This window comes from Catharus ustulatus, chromosome 17 (assembly GCF_009819885.2).
Source record: "Catharus ustulatus isolate bCatUst1 chromosome 17, bCatUst1.pri.v2, whole genome shotgun sequence".
In the NCBI taxonomy this organism is placed as follows: domain Eukaryota; kingdom Metazoa; phylum Chordata; class Aves; order Passeriformes; family Turdidae; genus Catharus; species Catharus ustulatus.
In genome coordinates, this window is record NC_046237.1 from 15002631 (window position 1) to 15025604 (window position 22974).

Here is a 22974-nt window from a genome sequence, read left to right on the forward strand (position 1 = left end):
TCCAGAAGGATACTGTGAGAGGCAATATCAAAGCTTTACTAAAATCGTAAAAACCCACATCTATTGGCTGTACTTGGTCAGCTTAGTGGGGTGACTTTTCCATAAAGGGAAGTTCAGTTGGTTAACTGGGACTTCCCCTCATGAGCTTATGTTGGCTGTTGACCAATGACTGTGTTGTCTCTCCAGTGTTTTTCAGTAACTCCCAGAATAACCTTCTCCATCATTTTACCGAGCAGTGTAGTGAGAATGACAGGCTGTAATTATCAGGGTCATCCTTCTTACCCTTCTTGAAAATTTGGAACCGTTTTGAGTGCAGCTGATGGGTGTCTTTCAGGAGGTGTTTGAGCAAAGCATGGCTGTGAGTTCAGGGATGTTCTCTAGAAGCAGATCTCCCAGTTTTTCCTGCTGCCTTAGTTCTCACTGCAGAGAGGCCCTAGGTTGCACAGTGTGTTCCTTTGAAACATAACTAAACTGGAAGTTGCAGTCTAGGAGCAAACTCCTGTCGCATCAGGGCACCCTGGGCACAGGAACAGTATGAGATCAGGCTGAAGTAGAAACCCTTGAATGTGGATAGTGTTGGTGCCACCCCTCTAGCATGAGGCATTACTGGCTGCAGATTTTTTGCGTCACTCTCCTTGCTTTGTGCTTTGGCCCACAGCAGAGCTCTCAGCTGGGAGATCATGTCCTCTGGGATCCTGGGCTGCCTTTGAGCCTTGTTTGCATCAGTGAAGTGTTCTGTGTATGCCTCTGGTTGTTTGTCTCCTTTCTTCCGTTCTCAAGCAAACGCCACTGCCATCAACCTTCCCACGAGCACCTTAGAAATCCAGCGATTTCCCCGGGAGCCCCAGAGAAGCACAGGGGCTGAGAGGCCAGACAGGGGAGCAGGGAATGAGCCCATCACAGCTGCTGTCATTCCCCAGATCAGTGGGGTGCAGACCTGCAGCACAGTCCGTGTGCTGGAGTGGAAAGATGGGGTGGCAACTTTACCTGGGAGTAACCTGCGGGTAAGTGTAGCCCTGGGCCACTGGTTTTGACCCCTCTGCCTCCCCCCACAGCTGCTTGTGCTTGTAAATCTCCCAGCCTGTGCCTGGCAGGGAGCACCAGGATGTGCCGTGGCCCCCCTGCGCCCTAGCTGGAGGATCCCTCAGATGCTCCAGCTCTCTTCCTGCCCTATCCCTATGGCCCTACCATTCTAGGAGCTTAGCACAGAGCTCACAGAGATGTCTGGGGGGCTGCAGCAGCTCTGCCCTGCACAAGGAGGCACGGGGTGCTATGTGCTGTGCAGGACATTGTCTCTTTCAAACAGTGCTGAGGACTTGGCTGTGCTCAAGCTGCTGCCCTCACCCTGGGAGCAGTGGCCTTGTGCTCATCTGGCAGCGGTGCCTCAGGGCTGCCCTCAGTGCATGCACCCATTTCTCAGCTGCTGCTCAGCCTCAGGACACCTCATCTTCCAGCCACCCACCTGCCAGCCAGCACAGGCTGCAAGCAGGGTACCTTCACATGACCCGCAGTGCTGTGCTCACCTCTGTCCTCAGAAGAGTTGTCCTCTTGTCAGACACACTGATGACCAAACTGTGTCCCTCATTTTCAGACCAACCACCCAGTTACATGTCTGTCCTCCTTAACTCTTTTTCCTTCTTTTGTGTTCAATGACACAGTTCCGGATTAATGAGTACGGGACACTGAAGGTGGTGAGTGCTGATAAGATGCCTCCTATGGAAGCTGTAAAGGAGGGTCACACAGAGAAAGATGGGGACTCTGAGGTGGCACCCCCCAGCAGAGACAATCCTATTGTGGCTCAGGGTAAGGGCACCTTGATGGCACTTGTGGGGTGGGTACCACCATCCAGCAGATGCTGTCTGGTGTCTCTGTGGGTAAGACAAATGTCTGCTGTGTGTGCTGTCTTCCCTTGTGCCTCACTGCTGCTCCTCTCCGCCAGACGTGGTGGAGCAGCCCACGCTGCCGGCAGCAGAAGGGCTGTGCCACTGTGACACCTGCGGCCGCAGACACGTGTGGGACGGGGCCCGGGAAGGCAGGGGCTTCTGCAGCGAGCACTGCCACCAGCAGTTCAAAGAGAGGTAAAGGAAGTGGGGTCTGTGTCCTGCAGAGCTGGATCCATCCCTCTGCCCTCCCTCCCTGCCCTGCTACACATGCTCCAGCCACGGATATGTGCGCATTGCCTCTGGCAGGTGCTGGGGGCCCCGCGTGTTCCACTCATTCCTGGTGGCCGGCTACCAGGAGGAAAGCTTTCCCAGGGAGCAGCAGGAAGCTGATTTTCTCCTGCCCAGTTTGTGGCCTAGATATATGTAAACATGTATCTACTGCAGTGGGGCCTGGCAGGCTGAGCAGGGGTGGAAGGCCACACATCACAGGGGCATTTCCAGCTCTGCTCCTGACCAGTGCCTTACTTTCAGGACTTGTTTTCCAGCATCTCTGGTACAGCTTAGAGCCCTGCTACTAAACTAGATCCCTTTTGATCCATCCCTGAGTTCAGGTTTCTGACACCCAAGTGTGTGAGGATGACTCTGGCCTGTCCCTGGCTCTAACTCTTGGCAACTTGTGTGTGTACATCCATCGGGAGGGGTGAGGGCATGTGTGAGTAAGAAATGGGGGGACAGCGATTGTCCAGCAGCCCCTCCCGTGCTAACACCCCAGGCAGTGCCATGCTGCACTAGCTGCAGTGCTTGGCCCTCCCTCCCTCTGTGCAGGTCTGTCATTGTGGAAAACTCTGCCAGCAGCACCAATGCCACTGAAATCCTCAAGCCTGTGAAGAAACGAAAGAGGAAGGATTATCAGAGCCCCTCAGAGGAAGAATATGAATCTGAGCAAATGGTAGGACAAAAACAGGGAGGGGGTGTGTGCAGCCTATGTCCTGGGGGCCAGCCCTGTGTGCACAGATCTCATCATGCTGCTCAGGGCTATGTCAGCTGCAGGTCAAAAGGGAAACAGGTTGGCCAAGATACCAAAAAGACTTGAATGTGTGGAGAGGAGGGCTCCTAGCACTGGGCTGGTTGTTTGGCATGTGGAGCAGTGAGGCCTGTTTGATAACAAACTGTCCAGGCTGGGCTCTAGGTACTGAGCACTCTCAGCTGCTCTCTTGAGTCTGAGCCATCAAAGCTGAAGGAGGAGAGTGTCTGTCAGTGTGTTGGGTATCCTGGGGTGGGGAGAGACTTTGACAAGGCAAGGAAGCCCTGCTTGCTAGCCCTGACTGTAGCAGGTCCAGTCCAGGTGTGATCACTACCTGTCAGCACTGAAGTCCCTGCAAGCTCCCATCATCAGATTCTCTGGCAGCCCATTTCTGGGCCAGGTATTGGTCAAACCACGGACCTTGTGGAGGTACACTGTGGCCCTGGGCACCACTGTGAGGGTACAACATACAGCCAAAAACCTTTGTGTGGACCTGGGTTCTGTTTTGTCTGCTCTCATGTCTAGGAAGAAAAGCAGGAAGAGAGGAAAAGCTCTGTGGAAGACTCTGCCATGAGCAATCTGGAGGCTGAGGCATGGAATGGGAGCCAGCATGGTACGGAGGGTGGGGTGGGTGGTGGGGTGAGCACTCCTGCTGGGGCCGGGGGTTCCCACTGCAGGTTTGGACCCTTTTGGTGCAGGGAGCATACACTGCAATGTGCTAGCATGTACTCCTGAAAGCCTATGAGCTCCTCTGCTTGCTTGATCCTGCTCTCTCTCTATCTTTCCGTTTCTCTCCTTTCCTCTTTTTCTCTCCATGGAAAGAGGACACCCCTATGGACACAGCTCTGTGCTGAACAGAGCTTCCAGTCCCTCTCCTTGGGAGCTCAGTTTGTTACTGACTCATGGACACTGTGTTTGCTCCCAGGGACACTGTTCTGAGTAAGAACAGGACTGTACCACATGTGGCTTTGCTCTCCTTTGGGATGGACTCATGGGGAACTTCCCTCATGGCATCAGGAGCTCACAAGTTTGGGAGCTGCTCGTGTAGCTGCAGTGCCACTGTGTGATTTAGGGTTGTCTCATGCCATGGGGATCTGTTCTCAGATCAGAGATCTCCAAAGCAGAGCTGTTGACATGGAGGGAAAGGATACAAGCTGAGGGATGCAGTGTTTGCTTGGTTGGTTTTTTCCCTGCAGTGTCAAGAAAAACTTTGGGAAACACTGCAAATAAACATGTATGGGAAACCTTTTGTCTTTGAGTACTGAAGGTTATACTCAAAATAATTTTAAACTGTCCTGACCTCATAGTCCTCTCCATAGCCAAGTGCAGGGACAGTGGCAGGGTTCAGGTGTCATTAACCCCTGATGTTACACTGAGTTGACCACTGTTAAAAAGGAATTTCAGACCTCATATCTGCTTTTTACTGAGTCCTGAGCATGTAACCTTCCCTGCTGCATACAAGTAAGCAGTGATGAGCTTTGTTTCTTCAGTGTTTTATTTTCTCTTATTTTAGAAGTACTTCAGCAAACAAAATACACACCTGGATGCCTCAATGCAGCAGTCAGTGTATGCTCTGACTTTTGGTGTATTTGTCATTCCCCAGAACTGCAGAGCTTGTACTCACAGATTTCCCCAGTCATGTCTGGCACTTTTTCTATGTCCTAATGAATAGTAGAAGTGTTTTTCACTTTGAAGTGTCAGCAAAGCGAGGTTAGTCAACTTGCCCACTGAAGTTCAGCTTTAATTTCTTCCCTAATTTTTGTTTTTTTTCCATCTCCTCTTCTCTTAAGCCCAAAGGAGGAAGGAGTTGGTCCATTTTTCCCCTGAGTTTATGGCCTGCCCTTGCTGAGGTTGTCTGCCATGGCTGACCTGTAGCTGGGAATTCGTCAGCACTGGAATAGGCATAGCACCCCTGGAGTTCCTTCAGCTGCTGCAAATTAGGGAGACAAAGCTGGAGAGCAAGAGACTTGGGTTGTGTCTCATAGGTCTTGGGCAAAGCCTTTATGGCCTTCTCAAAGGCTTGAAGGGTCACCTCCCTGCCTATGAAGAGACAATGCTGTCTTCTTTGTCATATGGGCAAAGACATCTCTAGGGCATTAGGGTGACCTTGCTGTGCCACTGGGGCTCAAGTGGCTGTCTCAGAGCAGAGGATGGCAGAGCTGGGATGTGAACCTGCTGCTGCTTTGACTGTCTAGGAGCCCCTTGAAGCTGGGACTGATTCCCAGACCTCTGCATGGATCCTGCTGGCTGCCCCAAATCCATTCTGTGTGGACATAGCAGATGTTCAGGCTGGAGGAGGGTCTGGTCGCACAGGGGGCCTAATGGCTCATCCCTCACACTCCCTGGAGTCCCAGACTGGTTGGAAGGGACCTTAAGGCCCATCTGGTTCTACCCCCTGTCATGGGCAGGGACACCTTCCACTATCCCAAGTGCCTTACTAGGACATGGTTCAGGACATTTGCATCATGGGGGCTCCTGGTTCTGCCCCTCATTGTGCAGCCAGCCAGGTTTGCTGGAGAAGGGGCTCTGGGAGGATTTGCAGGGATGCAGGACCTGTGTGAGAGCAGGACAGCCCCGAGGCAGTGGGGCAGGGCTGGAGAGGCCCCTCAGCAGCGTTTGTGTGCGTTTGTGCTGCGCTCAGGTGCCAGTGAGGAGAAGAAAGAAGGCTGGTCTTGGGCGTCCTACTTGGAGGAGCAGAAAGCTGTCGCTGCCCCTTTAGATCTCTTCCAGGATGTGAGTTGGGATTTTCCTGTCGTTTTTCCTCTTTCATCTTCTCTTTTCTTTCCCTTTTTTTTCCCACCCCTCCTCCTTCTCCTCTCTTCCTTGCTTCCTTGTTCTTTGGGACTCTGAGCAATAGTTAAACTCCTGTTGTCAGCTGGAAGTGACTGGGCAGCCTCCAGTTTTGATTTGCCTGGAGTCTCACTCTCCAGCAGGGTGCTGGCCCCCATCCCAAACACCCCACCTTTGCCTGGGACACTGCTGTGACTCTGGCAGGGTGGTGGAGCCTTTCCAGCCCTTCCTGGAAGCCACGTGGGTTCTCCCGAGGCTGTGCTGCCAACAAGTCAGGCCTGTGCCTCGGCTTCCCCGGCTGCAGCTTTTACCCCAGGGACACCTTGTTCTGCCAATATCAAGAGTTGTAAATCCATAAGGAGGTGAAACACTGTTTTTTTCTATGGGAAAAACTTAAAATTCGGATGACACCATTAGCTGTGGCCCACAGTCTCTTGGTTCCAGCAGCTCCCATTGCCCAGTGGTTGCTCCTCTGGTGGGCTCTAGACCCAACTCCCTATGTTGGTTTTACATTATAGTTTAATTTTTGTTTCCAGTACCAAGTAGCTTCCCAGCACAAGAATGGCTTTAAAGTGGGGATGAAGCTGGAGGGGATTGATCCGCAGCACCCATCCATGTACTTCATCCTGACAGTGGCTGAGGTAAGGAGCCTCCAGTGCCTATGTTCCTTGGTTCCTCCTGGCCCTGGAGCAGGGGAGGTGCTGCCAGCTGGCCTCTGCAGGAGACAGGGCCTGTCACTGCTGCAGCACCTCAGGCAAAGAAGCAGGGAGTTCCTTGCCAGCCTGGAGGGACTGTGCAGACTGGAGGGAGGTGCAGCTGCGTTGGTCTCTCTGTCATCCTGGCACAGCATGGGGGGAGGGATTGTGGTGATGGCAACAGCTTATGTCCCTAGGACAGGTCTGAGCCCTTGAGATGGAGGGTGTGGAGGCATCCCACTGCTCTTCCATGTGTCTGTGCAGATCCACTTTCCACTCAGCCACATGGCAGCCAGATCAGCCTTGCCTTGCAGAGCTCCCCAGGCAACCAGTGTGGCATTTAGCCAAAATCCTTACACCAGCAAATTCCAGGCCTGCAGAACAGAGAGTCTTTACGCTTACTGGAACCAGCAAGGTGCTCCACCATGGCATTTAATGCACCAGCCTGAACATCCCTTCTTTGGGCTGGCTTGTGGTGGCTTTGCAATGACCTTGTTCCATGCTGGACACCCTTTGGAATGGGTTTGTGCCTCCCAGTTTGGGCACTTTCCTGTGATTGACTTTTTGCTTCCCAAAGTGATCCATGCTGAGTGGGTATGTGGGAGGTGGAGGGGTGTGATGCTCAGCCAGGGACAGCAGCAGGTCTCCATGGCCCTTTCCTTCTCCTCCCTCCCTGCTGGCAGGTGTGTGGTTACCGGATGCGTCTCCACTTCGATGGCTACTCTGAGTGCCACGACTTCTGGTTGAATGCTGACTCCCCTGACATCCACCCTGCTGGCTGGTTTGAGGAGACGGGACACAAACTCCAGCCCCCCAAAGGTAAGGAGTTAATTCATCTTAGGTGGTGGCTCCTGCTGAAGGAGGGCAATGAAGAGTGGGCCAAATGTAGAGCTTGAGGTGGGGACAAGAGTGGCCCCAAGGGGCCAAGGAGGGATACTGCTGTACTGGGGGAGTTCCACAGGACAACATTTCAGGCACCCATCTCTGCTTGCTCACATTTTGGGGCAAAGCTCTGTTGCTCTGGACTTCCCAGTGCCACCAGCTGTGTCCCAGGGCAGGCAGGACCAGAGGAGGAGCTGTACTCTGGATTTCCACTCTAGTGCTCATGTTTACTAACATGTTTACTCCCCTTCAAAACCATGCATCAGCCCTCAGTCATGGGCTTTGGGCATCCCAGGGCTCCTATAGATCCTGTCTGCCCACAGCAGGATATGCTGGCAGAGTGACAGTGGGTCAGGGATGGCCAGGCTCACCCTCACATCCTCCCGGCTGTGAACTCACTGCTCTCATTTCTCTTCCTGAGGGGTTGTAGGTTATAAGGAAGAAGAATTCAGCTGGACAAACTACCTGAAGTTAACAAAGGCTCAGGCAGCTCCTAAGCACCTCTTCATGGTCCGAAACACTGTGAGTAGCAGCATCTCCTTCCTGCCAGAGCCTACAGGTTCAGCTGTGACTCTTCCCCTCCAGCTGAGCAAAAGGCTTCCATCAGCACTGAGTTTTGCTTTGTCCATGCCACACCCCTCAAGCCCACACTGCTCAAGAGCCAGGAGCATGTGGCACACTTTGCTGCTCAGGATCTGTAGCTTGGACACTCATTTGGTATGCCCAGGATTGGTGTTGGCCTGATTCTGTTTCATCCAGGTCAATCTCTCGAACAATTAAATCTGTTATACAAGTACTCGTGAGGAGAAGTAACTACTACTCTCAACAATTATTTGGCTAAAAATACATCACTTACTGTTCCTTAAGTATAATTCCTTTGTCTCTGTTTTGTGTCTTTGCCGTTTCTGTGTCTGCCTATTTTTTCAAATGGAAGCTTGGGTAAGGAAAGTGGGAATATAGGAGAATGAAAATGCTGATCATTCCTTTATCAGCTGCAGAGGAAACTCAGCCTACTGGCAAATCAGCCTCTCCAAGTTATTTATTGTACCTAAACCTTGTTGTTCGTTGCTGCAACAACCCCACCAGCATGTGTGATGCAGTGTTTTGCACAGATTCTGGATCCAAGAAATAAAGGCAAGGAAGGGAGAAGGGCCCCATCCCAGCTCCTCCTGCCATGCCTGAGGCATGGTCACTGCTGACTGTGATCACAAACAAATGTTTTGGGACAAAATTGGAGCTAGTGTCCGTTGGAGGTTTTTTTTCCTCTTGGAATTTACTGCTTACAGAAGATCCTGAGGGTCTGAAGATAGTGATCTTTCCTCTTTCTTTGTGTGGCCCAGCTGAGTCACTTACTCCCCTTCCTCTTTCCTTGCACAGCAGCACACTGCCCATCTGGGAGCCTGAGTGGTCCCAGGCCTGTCTGGAGGTCAGATAGAGTGTGGTTTTGGGAGGGTTTGGGGAGGTGCCTCCTTGCAGCAGGCATAGGAGGTGGTGAGGGAGGAGCTGGAGCTGCAGCTCTGAAAAAGCCCTGCCCCTCTTTCCTGCCAGCACGAGGCTTCCCCAGGCTTCAAGGTGGGCATGAAGCTCGAGGCCGTGGACCGCATGAACCCTTCCCTGATCTGTGTTGCCACAGTGACTGACGTGGTGGACAATCGCTTTCTGGTGCACTTTGACAACTGGGATGACACTTATGACTACTGGTAAGTGCACAGAGGCTCTTGGAGTGGGGGGCAGTGGTGGGGAGACACCCACAGAGGGCCCTGTGTAAGAGCTTGGGTATGTTTTCTAGGTGTGATCCCAGCAGTCCATACATCCACCCAGTTGGGTGGTGTCATGAGCATGGCAAACCTCTCACACCTCCTCAAGGTGAGTCAGTGATCAGTCAGGTGCAGCCTGGGAGTGCATCCCCTTGGGAATAGGCTTCCAAGGCTGGCGTGGGGGTCCTGGGGACACAAACCTCCTGCCAAGGCTCCTGTACACATGTTCAGGTGCAGCATGATGCTTGTGTTGGGCCAAGTCTCCACTCAGAGATACGAGGAGGACCCCAGCTGTCTGTGCACACCCAGCTGTTTCTGCTTCCTTGTGCTGTGGGTTTCATGGTCCATGAGAAAATAGCAGCACTTCTTGGTGTCTCTTAGGTTCCCGTGTGCCTGGCACAGACTTGGTTGGCCCTCAAAGGCAGGGGGGCATTCAGGGGTACTTTCTGACTTCCTGCAGGCATGTCTCACTTTCTGCATCTTCCCCTTTCCAGATTATCCTGATCCAGACAACTTCACCTGGGAAAAATACTTGAAAGAAACTGGAGCATCTGCTGTCCCAGCTTGGGCCTTTAAAGTGGTGAGTGTCACATCATCTACTCCACCCCACCTGGGCAGGAATTTAGGTTTTCTTCATTGTCAGGTCTTTGCTTTTATGACAAGTCCAGTGATGTTCTGTATTCTCCTACCAAAGGAGGAGATCCTTGGCTTTGGACCTACACTCAAGAGTTTAGAAGTCAGGGCTATCCTGGGCAAATAGCTCTAAATTGGGAGAAATGTGGAGTATGACTGTGCCCTCAGCTAAACAGGAGCTGAGTGACAGGAAATAATTTAGTTTTGCTTGATTAGTTTTTGCCTCAAACTGCACCACCAGCAGCTGTGTCCAGCCAAGCATGGTTGCAATGTAGATCCCCAAAATGTGTCTCTTAGAGACCTTCTTCCCTGGGGCACATCTTGTTAAAGACAGCTCAAATGCAGGGAAGTCTGTTCCCACTTTCTCCGGTTGCCACTGTGAGCTGGGATGGCTCTTCCCTGGCCAGGCAGGGCTGGGAGCTGGGCTCGAGGAGGACACAGTGCTGGGAAAGCTGCTGAGGGGGTGGGAGCCTGAAGCAGGGCCCTGCTGCCCCTGACTGGGCTCTTCCAGCGCCCGCCCCACGGCTTCCTGGTCAACATGAAGCTGGAGGCAGTGGACAGGAGGACTCCTTCATTCATCCGCGTGGCCAGTGTGGAGGATGTGGAAGATCACAGGATAAAGGTGGGTGCTGGAGCATCAGTGCTCAGCCTGTGTCCAGGCACTGTGCTGGCTTGCTCCTGCCCTTCCCAGCTCACTGGAATGGTACAAACAGGGGCAGGTCCCAGTGTCAGGCTCCAGGAGTGGAGAGCCTTGTGCTGCACTTCAGCTCTGCTGCTTGCTCTCAACTCAGAGGGCTCCAGAGCTCCTCAGAGAGGTGTGCTGGCATTTGAAGGGCGACCCCTCTCTTGCTTCCCCAGGTCCATTTTGATGGCTGGAGCCACGTGTATGATTTTTGGATTGATGCGGATCATCCAGACATCCATCCCATGGGCTGGTGCTCAAAAACAGGACACCCATTGCAGCCTCCTCTCAGTAAGTGCTGCACCTGTGCCAGTTCCTCCCCACTGTCACTGCTACCTGCCTATGCACAGGAATGGGAGGGCAGATTCTGGCTGAGAATGGGCAGGGATGAGAGGCCACTCCATGGATTTGTCAGCTGGAAAAGCCCTCCCTGTTTGGTGCAGGCAGGAAGCCCAGAGCCCTGGCTGTGCCTGGGGTTACAGCCGTGACAGCCTTTCTCCTGTTCTCCTCTGGCTGCAGGGCCAAAGGAACCAACCTCCTCTGCCCATGGGGGCTGCCCAAGCCTGGGCTGCAAGAGCATCCCTCACTCCAAGAGCTCCAAGTACAGCTTTCACCACAGGTGAGCTCCTTGGCATAGCCTGGAGGGGCACAGCTTCTTCCCTGCCAGGCCGGGACAGCTCTTCCTCTGCTCCTCCTCACCTGCCATTCCCACCAGCATCTAGCCCTTCCTTGCACTCATCCCACAACTGGCTGTGCTCCCTGCTCCCCCAGGCCAGGCCCCAGGGCAGCACCAGGACCCAGCTGGAGGAACCCCTCCTGTGCCTATCCTGCAGCCCCAGAGCCCCCAAAGGTGTTGTGTGTGTTCACCTACCATGGGCAGCTGTGGGCTATGCAGAGGACAGTGCAGATACTGTGCACTCACATCAGCTGTGAACACACTGTTCCCCCCACCCCTTTCCCTGTCAGGCTTTGAGCTGAAGTCCCAAGAAGGAGTAGTGCATGGTTCCAGCTCAGACACTCTTAAGGGACCTTTTCCAGGCTGGGTCTAGTAACAACCCCAGCAGTAGACTGGTGTCAGGAAGAGCTAGTATGCTGAGGTATCCATGAGGATGGCAAGGGCAGGTCCCATCCTCATGAGGTTTGAGGATGAGCCTCCTGAGGGTTCCTCAGCTGGCCACACTCCTGGCACACACTTACTGCTCGCTCTGAGGCTGATCTGGATGCCTGTGGAGGCAAGGGAAGATGAAGACTCTGGGAGCCCCAATGAGCTGCTTGATCAGCTCACTGGTGCCTTGCCCAGCGTTGCAGGGATGGCAGAGGGCCAAGGTTTGTACCTGGAGGGACTGGTTGTGCCCTGCCCCGCCCCAGCAGCCTGGCCTTGGGAATTTGCTCAGCACCTCTTTCCTCTGCCTTCCATGGCCAGGGCTATGGCTGCCCATGCTCGGGGACAGAAGGACGGCCCTGCTGGCTTGTCCCCTGGTGCTGGTCCAAGCTGGGCCCAACTCTTGTGTCCCCTCTGTTCTCTAGGAAGTGCCCCACACCGGGCTGTGATGGGTCAGGCCACGTGACGGGGAGGTTCACAGCCCATTACTGCCTCTCAGGGTGCCCGCTGGCAGAGAAGAACCAGGGCAGGCTGAAGGCCGACTTGTCTGACACTGAGGCATCGACTCGCAAGAGGAGCCCGATGGGTTTCCCTCAGCGAAAGAAATCTCGGCACCATGGGAGGTAGGGGCACAGCCAGCAAGCCCCATGCGGGGAGGGCCCCTGTGCCTCCACTGCCTGCCCTGGCAGGGGTCACTAGGCCGCAGAGGCTCCTTGGCTTCGGTCCTGCCAGCTTTGCTGGGCACCTCTATCACTTTTTTTTCCCATGGTTTCTGGCTTTGGCTGTCAACCCATTGGGTCAGGGTCCAAGGGGTCCCTGCTCCCACAGCTGAGGTGTTGCTCTGGGCACTGGGGAGGAGGGCCCTGGGCCAGTCCCAACCCATCTGGACATCAGTCTTCCTGTCTGTTTAGAGGGAGACCTCCAAAGTACCGGAAGATGCAGCAGGAAGACTTCCAGAGTAAGTGCCATCGTTTGCCATGGTGTTATTGCAGGGCCAGGATGGAGGAGCTGGGGTGGGTGGGGGTGCTGGGGCCAAGTCTCCCTTGGCTCACACAGGTCTGCCCCAGTGAGGCACTTGTGGTCAGCTACCACAGAGGACCTTGGATAAGGGATGTCCCTGCGTTGTACCAGGGCTCACAAAGCTCCCTCAGTTTTGCTGTGTGTTATGGCTGGGAATCTTTGAGTGCTTTATGGCATGGAATTAGGATCCTCTCTATGGCAGTGTATTTTCTGTTGTGCTTTGTCCTCTTCAGACAGGGATAGTAGGAAGCTGTGCCCCAAAATTTCAGTGTGGTTGTGAAGTGCCAAATGATTGCTGCCACACAAAAACTGATGCTGGACAGTTGACTTGGCATTTAGTTCTTGATGCCTGACAGAATCAGATACCTGATGTGTATCCAGCATCCCTTTCACCGTGGGCTGTCCTGCCACCTACCCCACTGCTGGGGGTGAGTGGAAAATGAATGATTAAAGGTCATGAGAACAAGGCAAAGCCAAACTTGTCTCAACTTCTTTCCCCAGCATCCCTAATCCCACCTAAGCTAACACTTGGTACACTGACACCCTGTTGACTCAAGGGACTGCCACTAGCTCTTCCTACCTGCATGGGTTGTTCTCGTTCTCTACCCCATATCATATGTTGTGCTTTATCCCCAGCTATTTCTTCAGACAACATGCACCAGTCGCTTTTCATGTCCGCCCTTTCCGCCCATCCCGACCGCTCCCTGTCCCTGTGCTGGGAGCAGCACTGCAAGCTGCTGCCAGGGGTGGCTGGCATCACAGCAGCCACGGTGGCTAAGTGGACCATTGATGAGGTGAGGTGCTTTGGACAGCTCTGTGCTGGCCCCTGATGCGCGCACTTTAGCAGTGATGTCCCTGGGCTAGCAAGGAGGGGTCTGCTGGACAGATTATCACTTTTCTTCTCTTTCTTGGGCAGCCGTGGTGACCCCTGTTAAGGCCTGAGTAGGTGGAGGAGCTCTGGCACCAGCCCTAACAGTCCTTGCTCTCAGGCACTGGCACAGGTTGCCCAGGGCAGTGGTGGAGTCACCATCCCTGGGAGTGTTCAAAAGGTGTATGGATGTGGCACCTGGGGACATGGCTTAGTGGTGACCTTGGCAGTGCTGCTCAGTGGTTGACCTTGATGATCTCAGAGGGCTCTGACAACTTGAATTGTCCCCTGATGTCTCCATTACCCCCTGAGTTCCCCTCTCACGTCAGTGCCTGTGCCCAGGGCCAGGGGTGGGCTCTGGCATGGGAGGGAAAAGCAGCTGCAGCCTCTGCCCCAAGAGCCCCACGGCACCTTGCAGGGCTCCAAATGGGAGGATGTGGGCTCAGGGTGGTCTCCAGCCAGAAACATTGCTCTGTCTTGACATTTCTCTCTTTATTCCAAGGTTTTTAGCTTTGTGCACACTCTGACAGGTTGTGAGGACCAAGCCAAGCTCTTCAAGGATGAGGTGAGAAGGGCTGGCGGATGAGAGCAGGTGGTCAAATACAGCTGTGTGCCACCAGGGCTGGGAGGAATTGGCCAGTGGCCTTCCTGCAGTGGCTTGCTGCTGGATGCTGAGGGCACATCCAGCACACACCAGGGGTCGTGCCCTGCAGTGCCACTGCATGGAAGTGTGCAGCTGTCCGGCTGTGCCCATCCGGGGCAGGAGGGGAGCTGCTGACCCCCAGGGAGCTGTGCTGCCCTGTTCTGCCAGCATGGGGGACAGAGGGCCCCACTGAGGGGATGCAGATGGGGGACAGGAGGAGGATGTGCTGCAGCCTTAAGAGCACCATCGCCTCCTGAGGGGAGCTGCTCCTCCTCACCCTTTCATCCTTCCCCCTCTGCCCCTTTCACCAGAACAGCAGTTGGGTGGCACTGCTGCCTGTCAGGGTTGGTGTTTTTGCACCCTCTGTGGGCAGACGTGTGGGGTGACTCTGACACCAAGGACTCATACTGGGCACACTGGGTACAGCCACTGTCACACCATATCCAGGAATGGCCCCTGTGCTTTAAAGGTGCTCAGCAGGCAAAGCTGAACCAGGGCAGCATCCATGGGTGCTGGTCCCTGGAGCAGAGAATGGATGGCTGCTTGCCCAGTGCAGGCTGTGGTGCCTCTGTGCTGTGCCTGTGGGGCTCCTGCACAGAATCCCAACTTGGCTGTGGTGTGAGCTCCTGGGATGGCCCCTGGAAGGGCTTCTCCCCCTCTTCCCTGTTTCTGGGCACATGAGCTGCCAGCTGGAGGATCCCTGGGGCAGTGTGGGAGTGCTGTGGGTGGCTCCTGCCCTGCTCTCTGGGCTCACCTGTGGCTTCTGCTCCGGTCATGCTGGTGCTGACTGTCCCCTAGTGTGCCAACCCAGGTTTGCAGTGAATGCCTTTGTCCCTGCTCTCCTCTCCAGATGATCGATGGTGAGGCGTTCCTCTTGCTGACACAGGCTGACATCGTCAAGATTATGAGTGTCAAGCTGGGCCCGGCACTCAAGATCTACAATGCCATCCTCATGTTCAAGAATGCTGATGACACCTTAAAGTGACTTCTCTTGGCCCAACTGGGACCCTCTCTCATCACTGGTGCTGCCAAACTGTCTGCTCAGGACAGGGATTCCCCCAGTCATCTGCAGCTTGTCACGTCCTGCTCGTGTCCTCCCGGGTGCCACATTTCCACTCCGCCACCAGTCCATCTCCCATCCTCTTCCTTCCACGCTGCCCTTCTGCAGTGCTGGGCCCAGGCTGGCCCCAGGCCTCGGGGATGCTTGTAGGGAAGGAGGGTGGATGTGGTACTGGCCCATCTTAGCACCACAGCTTCCCCCACGTCCTGCTGTGCCTGTCCCGGGTGGGGGTGCTGAGGGCTGGGGGAGCCCTGTGGAGGGACTGACACCTACTCAAGTCACCCAGGCAGGGCAAGGGACTGACTGCTTGCATCCATGCTGACACCCACTTAAAGGCTGCTCTTGCCTTTGCTCAGCAGCTGAGAGAGATTTCGGGTTTTCCCCTCTGTGTGATCCTCTGGGGGTGTTTGTGCTTACACTGTTTCCAAGGGATGTTCTTGAGGAGCTTCTGCTCATTTTGCCTTTTTCTCTGAATTCTTTTGACTTTCCCTTTTTAAGGCCAGTTGATGACTGCTTTGCCCCTACACTGCACTGCACTGCAAACCAGTGGTGCAAACCACCTCTTGCCCCTTCAGGGAGTCTTGGCTGCTGCTCTGCCCATGACCAGCACCTGTGCTTTATTCCTCTTTCCTGGGCTAGCGCTGGCTGGGTGCAGAAAAGGCTCCATTTCTTCTTGCACTTCAGACTGTTTTGTCCAGCAATTCTCTGGGAGAAAGGATGTTTAGACGGCTTGTTCCCCTTGCACCTGTTAAAGACCTCTACAAAGGAAATTGGGCCGTCTTTGGTCCTTATACTAGGAGCAAGGTCCTCTCAAGAGTGGACACAGCTGCCAAGAACAAGAAGTATCCATTGCTCCAATAGGCAGATCCTTAGTTGCTTCTGAAGGCATTCCTGTGTTGGCTGAGTCGATTCTGCCAAGCTGCCTGCTCCCACCTCTTTGCCCTCACAAGGCGCCCAAGTTCTGCTGTCTGAAGAGCAGGATCTTCTGCTGTCCCTGGATCCCTTACCTGCAGAGCTAAAAGAAATCCAGCACTTTTCTGGTTTGTTTCTATTCTTTTTAGAGCATAGCACCTTTCCAACAGGGCCACAGGCAGATTGGGAATGCTCATGTAATGCTGTCCCTTGTAGTGGAGGAGGGACCAAAGGGCTGCAGAGCCAGAAAAGCCAACATTCCTGGGGGTCCTGGCAGTGTCTCAGCAGCTTCTGATAGGCCCCTGTGCCTCCTGGCAGTCCCCACACTGTTCTCCATGGTCCATCACCCTAGCACACCTGCTGTGGGAGCTCTTGCAGCAGGGGGTGGTCGTGCAATGCTGGATGACAGCCACTTGCCCAGATGGCCACCTACCACGGGGCTCTCTGTAGGCTGCAGCACATCCCAGGGCCACTTCCTTTCCCATTCCCAACAATAACATTCCAATAATAAAACAATTTCCCCCATTTCCCAGTGCCCAAAGACAGAGATGCAGAGATGTGAGCAAGTGCACCAGCAACATGTCCTGCAGCAACGCTGCCTTGGGAGCCGCTGTCACATCTGGGTCAACCTGTTTGAGGCTTCCCATGGAAAATGTAGCATTTTGACTCTGTTATTGAATATTTGGTCATGTTTGACCTTCTCTTGAAATGTCTGCTGCTTGCTTTTCATGCAGGACTTGCAACTTGTCCATATCTTTGTTTTGTCATTGCTTGGGTTTGATTTAGGCAGCTTTCCTTCTCCTTTCCTTTTTTATGTCCTTGCATCTCTTCAAGCACTGCAGTGTGGCCAGCTGTGGAGGGAGGGAGTGGGAAGGGAACAGCTGTGTCCCTGGTCACTCCCCAAGCCACCCTTCATCTGCAGGAACTGGTGTGAAAGTTGGTCTCTTCAGCTGATAGTCTCTTTCTGGGCCCCTGTGTGCTGGGGGAGAAGAGGAGGAGTCCTGGGACCTTCAGCCCAGGCTGTGAGACTTTTCCAGGTGTGATCTGGAATGAAAAGGCTCCCTCACACTGGAGACAGCCCTTGAGCTTGCAAGGACCCAACTAAGGAAAGCCAAGTTCTCATCTGTATATTGCCACGTGTGAAGTTGTTCCTCCTGCTGGGGAAAGGACTGAGCACTGTTCCAGGGTGCTGGGAGAGGAGCTGCTACCCAGGCATCAGATCTGAAACTGCTGTGAAGGAAGGAGAGCCTTGTGTCTCACAAGGCAGAGCAGAGGTGGTGAAGAGATCAGAAGATCCCGCTGAAGGGGAAGAGGAGCCATGAGTCAAGCCCTGGCTGCCCCCCAGGGCTGGGTACAACCAGCACCACCAGCTCTTGCTCTGCTGTTGGGTGCAGCTAAGCCGTACACTGCCTGGGCAGCAGCCACACAGGCAGAGGTGCATCCCCACACTGCCCAGGGCTCTCCTCACCTCCCTCTTCAAAACATGACCTGGACCTGACTTCCAGGGTCTGGGGGGTCTGGCTGCAGAGCTGGAGCCCATGTCCCCGCTGCGTCTGAGCTTTGTGCCAGGAGCAGCTGTCAGGAACACCAGTCTCACTGGCAGGGAGATGGGAGGCTGTGCCACACCTCTGGATTGAGCATTGCTTCCTCAACCTCTCAGGCTGATGTACCTGTTGGGGTACAAAGCTGCTGGATTTGTCTGGGTGAGGGAGTTACAGGGTTTGTAGGTGGTCAAGGGCTATTTACTGTTAAAACTTATAACCTTCTGTGTTCTTTAAAACCAAACCCAAAGCATTGTGTACATGTGGATGGGTGATTGTGGGAGTACCATGATGCCATTCCCCTGCTGTTGGTGTGCTGCTGTTTTAGGGTGGGGATCTCTGGGGCTGTGAAGGCAACAGATGCCCATCCCAGGGTCTCGTGTGATGTGTCCTCTGTGAGCAGTTGTCCCTGGTGCCAGTAGGGAGGCCAAGAGAAGGAAGGTTTGCTGCACCCCTGGCATTGGCAGGTCCTCCATCCCCACAGAGCACTGAGTGGGAGTCCCCTCTCAGGGACTGTCAAGGACAGCTGTAACGAAGGCAGAAGCACCAACGTTTTCTGTCCTTCCCCTGTTGGCAGACCAGATTCCTCACAGGGACATTCACTGCTGTGTCACGAAGAAGCCAGAGAGGACAGTGGGCTGGGTCTGGCCACAGGATCCCCTCTGGGGGATTTCTGTGACTGCAGCCAGAATTTCTAAGTCAATGAAGAATTCTTCAAGTGGAATGTTTTTCTGAGTGGAGGTCCCCAAGTCTCTGTTTTTGCTATTCCTGCCCCTGCAGCTGGTGTTGGGAGGTCTTAGCTTGAGCCATGGGAGAAGTCCCCTTGAATGCTCCAGCCTCAGCTATGGGGTGTCTGGCTGGTCTGTGGCTGACTGAGTGCGTGGGAGCAGTTGGAGCCTCTTGGGAAACTGATTCCTCCTCCTCATGGAAATCGGCAGCACTGGGACAATGCAAGTCAAGGTCTTCATTTCCATGACAGCAGCCAGCCTGGAGCTCAGCAGGGAGGGCAGCTGTGCTTGTCCCAGTAGAGGCTACTTTCCATGGCCATCACAAGCACTTTCAGAAGAGAAAAGCACCCTCCAAATGGTCCAAGAGGGCTGAGGGCTTAGGGCAGCTGCTGCCCACAGGGGCCTATCTGGGCCCATGGGTGCAATGAGGGTGTTGGAGGAGGGAGCAAGGAGAAGAGGGGACCCTCCTCATCCTCCAGGAGGTTCCTCACTCCTCATCCTCCTCATCATCCAGCTCCTCGATGCCGAGAGGGAAAGACAGGAGGGCTGCAGCTTGGCTCCCTTCTTCCAACCCAGCCCTTCCCTCTGGGGCTTGAGGCTCACTTGTCCTTGGAGGGGGGAATGGGGACCATATTGTGGAGGGAGTGTGATTATGATAACAAAAGCTTTTTTGCACTTTCATTCATTTTGCACTCTTTCTTAATTTTTTTTTTTTCTGTGTTTTTGATATTGGCGCCTCCTCTCTGTGTTTTCGTAATGAAAATCTTTCTGTCGTAGCCAGTGCAGCTATTCTGGAACTGTGTCCTGAATGTACAGAGATTTAAAGGCTCTATATATATAAATTTATAGTGGTACAAAAGTAAATTTATATATATAGATGGTGGTGTGGTGTGTTTTGTCAATGTTTTAAAATAATAAACAAATGTGAGCAACAGAGGCCTGTGAAGCAGGAGTGGTCACTGTGCTGCAGGACCAGTCACTGCACTGCAGGAGCGGTCACTGCAGGGCTGGAGCAGTCACTGTGCAGTGGAGTAGCAGGAGCAGTCAGTGTGTGGTGGGAGAGGTCAGTGCATTGGTCACTGCGGGGGAGCATTCACTGTGTGGCCAGTGTGGTCACTGTACAGCAGGTGAGGTCAGTGGAGTGGTCAGTGTGCAGCAGAAGCAGTCACCATGTGAGATCAGGCACAACATGGCTGGAGCGGTTGCTGTGTGGCAGGGGTGGTCAGTCCAATGGTCACTGTGCAGCAGGAGCAGTCAGTGCAGCAGTCACTGTGTGGCTGAGGATCAGTGCAGCGGTCAGAGCAGTAGTCAGTGCAGAGGTCAGAGCAGGGGTCAGTGCAGCGGACAGTACAGTGGTCAGAGCAGAGGTCAGAGCAGCGGTCAGTGCAGTGGTCAGTGCAGCGGCCAGTGCAGGGGTCAGTGCAGTGGTGAGTGCAGCGGTCAGAGCAGTGGTCAGTGCGGTGGTCAATGCAGTGGTCAGTGCAGAGGTCAGTGCGGTGATCAGTGCAGTGGTCAGTGCAGAGGTCAGTGCGGTGGTCAGTGCAGCGGTCAGTGCAGCGGTTAGTGCAGTGGTCAGTGCAGAGGTCAGTGCAGGGGTCAGTGCAGCGGTCAGTGCAGGGGTCAGTGCAATGGTCAGAGCAGTGGTCAGTGCAGCGGTCAGAGCAGTGGTCAGTGCAGTGGTCAGTGCAGGGGGTCAGTGCGGCGCTCAGTGCAGAGGTCAGTGCAGCGGTCAGCGCAGTGGTCAGAGCAGAGGTCAGTGCAGAGTCGGTGCACGGGTCAGTGCGGTGGTCAGTGCCCCCGCCCCTCTGCGTGTTCTTGGGGGTTCCACCGCCCGTCCGTCCCGCGGGGCCCCCGAGGCAGCCGGGACAGGGACAGGGGCAGGGGCAGAGACCGAGACAGGAACCGCGACTGGGACAGGAAGCGGGACAGGGATGGCGACAGACGCAATTTATTTATCCCAGCGGTCTCGCGGCGGTGCCCGCGGGGCAGCGCTGCCTGCGAGGAGCTCTTGGCTCCTCCAGCCCCGGCTGCGCGCGGCGTCTGCCGTGATGAGTCCCAGCAGGAGCAGCAGCCCGGCCGCCAGCGCCAGGCGCACGGCGTTGAACAGCGTATAATCTGCAGGGGCAGAAGGGACCGTCACTGGGGAGGAACACACCGGGACATCCCCGTCCTTCCATGGGGGCTGCAGGGCGGCACACAGGGCAAGGGGACACACCAGGGAGGTCCTGGGCTAAAGAGACTCAAAGGGAAGTTCTTAGGGAGCAAAGGGAGCCCGAGGGGACCCCCAGCTGCACCTCCCACATCCCTGTCCCTTGGGACACCCCTACTCAAAGCCTCTCACCTGTGATCCCACCCAGTGGCACCAAAGATGGGAAGGAGGGAAGAAACATGGAACTGGCCCTCATGCCACTGTCAGTGAGATGGTGACACTGAGCTGTGTAAGTCATATGACTGTCACTGAGGCTGGGAGGTGCAGAGCTGTCCTCTGACTCTTATCACCCCCCGTCAGCCCAGCAACCCTTTATCTATAGGGTCTCTAGGTCAGCTATAGGGTCTCTGAGGAGCTGGCCAGGCTCAAACACAGCTGCTTGGACCCCTCTTACAGCTGCTTTCCTTCCCTAAATCCTCTTTTCTAGTTCTCCCAGGACGTGACAGATTGCAGGGAGGAGAGTAGCATGTGGCTGGGGGAATGTCTCACCTCTCACCACCAAGTCCAGGGTGTTGCTGACAGCAGACCATTCTCTCAAAGCACTCATGGTGTAGCACTGGCAGCTGTAGCGGCCGCTGTCACCTTTCTGCACGTGGGAGAAGTTGTAGTCACCTTGTTCCCTTGAGAGGAGCTGGGCTCGGATCTGGCCCTCCAGGTACAAGTAACAGCCAGTGCTGGGGTGTGTGGTGGTGCAGCGGAACATCACGTCAGCTCCCGCTCTCACCTCATGCCCAGGCAGGACAGAGAGGTCGGGTCTGGGGAGACGGAGCTCTGTGGGGGCAGGAGAGGGAATGAGAAGGTGTAGAAAGCTTTGGCATGGTGCTAGGAGCACCTGGATCTCTGTGAAGCACCTGGATCTCTGGCTCAGGCAGAGGTGAAGATGGTTCCCACCTCTCCAAGCCAGGGAAGAGGAAGAACCCATAGTGGAGATGGCCATGGGCATCCTGGTGTGCCCTGGGGTGTTTCCCCACAAGAGGGGAACAGCACATCCCTCACCTTCAACAGAGACTTCCAGTTCATCACTTCGAGCCAGCACAGTGCCTCCCTCCAGGTAATGGCAGTAGTAGGTACCCCCGTCCTCGTAGGTGGCATTAGAGATGGAGAACTCGGCCCTACTGCCACTCTTCTCCAGGGTACGGAGCCGGTGGCTGCCCTTGTACAGCACAAAGCTCCCATAGGTATGCTGGAAAATGCAGCAGATGGTGGTGGAGCCTCCTAGTGGGATCACCCCAGGTGGCTTCAGGAAGATGGAGATTGTGGGAGCACCTGCACAGGGAGAGAGATACTGCCAGACAGACAGGGAGCCCCCTGCAGCTGCCCTGCCATGAGCCCAGGGCTGCCACCAGGCCTTGTCTCCATACAAGAGTGAGTTTTGTTCCAGGGGGCTGTGGAAGAGCCCTGGGAGATGGGTGGGCCCAGAGATGTGTCCAAACTCCCCATCTGCCTCGTCAAGATACTCACTCGATGTAGCCTCACTCTGTGCCACCAGCCAAGCACCTGCAGGAGAAGCAGGGGTGTGACATCTCTGTGGAGTGTGTGGACACCTCCTGTTGCCCTCTGGGAATCCCCACAGCCTCTGGCACTCACCGAAGGCCAGCACTTGGGTCACAGGCAGCATCATGTCCCTCTTGGCTCCCTCTGTATTCGGCTCAAGAAGGGCTTCTTCAGAGAGAGGCTTTGGCCGCAAGCACTGAGCAGCTGTGTGGCTTCTTGTAGCTCCTGCTACAACCTCATTGCCACAAAACACCTTCTGTCCCACGGCTTGGGTTTGTCCAGCACGACTGCAGGGCTGGGATGGCTGAACTGAGACCACAATGTCCCAGTCATGTGCCCAGGGCTGGGCCCCTGTGATGACTTAGGATCCAACAGACCTTGGGGGAAAGGCTATCAGGACTTTTTGTTTCTCTTTCTTACATCCGGTCACTTGATGGGGAAATGCTTCTTCTCTGTCTTATGAAATAGGGGGTTGTTTTGCAACCACAAACCCTCAGGTTTGGTGGCTCAACAGAATGAAATAGGAAGGAAAGAATTTGACTTCCTTTTTGGCCTTTTCAGGGGAAGTTGTGTCTTCCTGGCCTACAGTGTCTGACATTGCAGGAGGGACAGCAACACCTCCTGCCTGTAGGTCTGGGTGCACCCCACAGGGTTGGTCCCTCCTCATGCATTCAGACCCTCCCAGTCCCACACTGGAGCAGCCAATGGTCCTTACTTGGGACAGCCACTCCCTTCCACCTCCCACCTCCCACCTGGAGTCAGGTGCACATCAGCTGCACCTTCTCTGGGTTGGCCAGTGATGTACACAGAGCTCCCTCCAGCAATAATGAAGGGTTAATGAAACAGGGGAAGTCGCTTGAACCGATGGATGTGGGAGAAGGGAACAGATGGACTCTGGCACTGGGGCTGTGTGGGACACATGACAGCTTGTCCAGGGGTCCTGCTCTGAAGGTGGCAGCGTCTGTAGCTCCCTGGCCTCCTGTGAGCTGCAGGCAGCACATCCTGTCCCCTCTGTGTCTGCAACCTCTGCCGCAATGGACCCCTGCAGGAA

The 22974-nt window shown here is 54.8% G+C and overlaps 2 protein-coding genes across 10 annotated transcripts in view; one reads left to right on the top strand and one right to left on the bottom strand.

The window, feature by feature from the left end:
• L3MBTL1 (L3MBTL histone methyl-lysine binding protein 1) overlaps positions 1 to 19156 on the top strand; it is a 33932-nt gene extending 14776 nt beyond the window's left edge. For 2 of the 4 annotated variants that reach the window (XM_033075007.2, XM_033075006.1), the window contains exons 4-23: positions 781 to 1004; positions 1659 to 1803; positions 1940 to 2078; positions 2709 to 2832; positions 3433 to 3520; positions 5549 to 5640; positions 6234 to 6338; positions 7076 to 7211; positions 7696 to 7796; positions 8823 to 8974; positions 9064 to 9140; positions 9526 to 9611; positions 10176 to 10286; positions 10523 to 10637; positions 10866 to 10965; positions 11874 to 12071; positions 12360 to 12406; positions 13105 to 13262; positions 13839 to 13901; positions 14830 to 19156. In XM_033075007.2, coding sequence (XP_032930898.1) covers positions 781 to 1004; positions 1659 to 1803; positions 1940 to 2078; positions 2709 to 2832; positions 3433 to 3520; positions 5549 to 5640; positions 6234 to 6338; positions 7076 to 7211; positions 7696 to 7796; positions 8823 to 8974; positions 9064 to 9140; positions 9526 to 9611; positions 10176 to 10286; positions 10523 to 10637; positions 10866 to 10965; positions 11874 to 12071; positions 12360 to 12406; positions 13105 to 13262; positions 13839 to 13901; positions 14830 to 14964 — 2396 coding nt within the window. In that variant the 3' untranslated portion in view covers positions 14965 to 19156. The other 2 variants (XM_033075008.1, XM_033075009.1) reach the window with 2 other exon arrangements.
• On the bottom strand, positions 18916 to 22270 carry LOC117004305 (immunoglobulin superfamily member 1-like). 6 transcript variants are annotated; one of them, XM_033075016.2, is made up of 5 exons: positions 22017 to 22270; positions 21891 to 21926; positions 21426 to 21695; positions 20919 to 21200; positions 18916 to 20335 (listed from the first exon to the last, which is right to left on the bottom strand). In XM_033075016.2, exons 1-5 carry the CDS (start codon positions 22048 to 22050, stop codon positions 20169 to 20171), a joined length of 789 nt encoding a protein of 262 aa, XP_032930907.1. In that variant the 5' UTR covers positions 22051 to 22270; the 3' UTR covers positions 18916 to 20168. The 6 variants fall into 6 exon arrangements, with proteins under 6 accessions (XP_032930907.1, XP_032930905.1, XP_032930901.1 ...); XM_033075014.2 differs by having other exon boundaries at positions 20919 to 21695; positions 22017 to 22139; XM_033075010.2 differs by having other exon boundaries at positions 20919 to 21926; positions 22017 to 22139.
• Between the last annotated feature and the right edge of the window lie 704 nt (positions 22271 to 22974).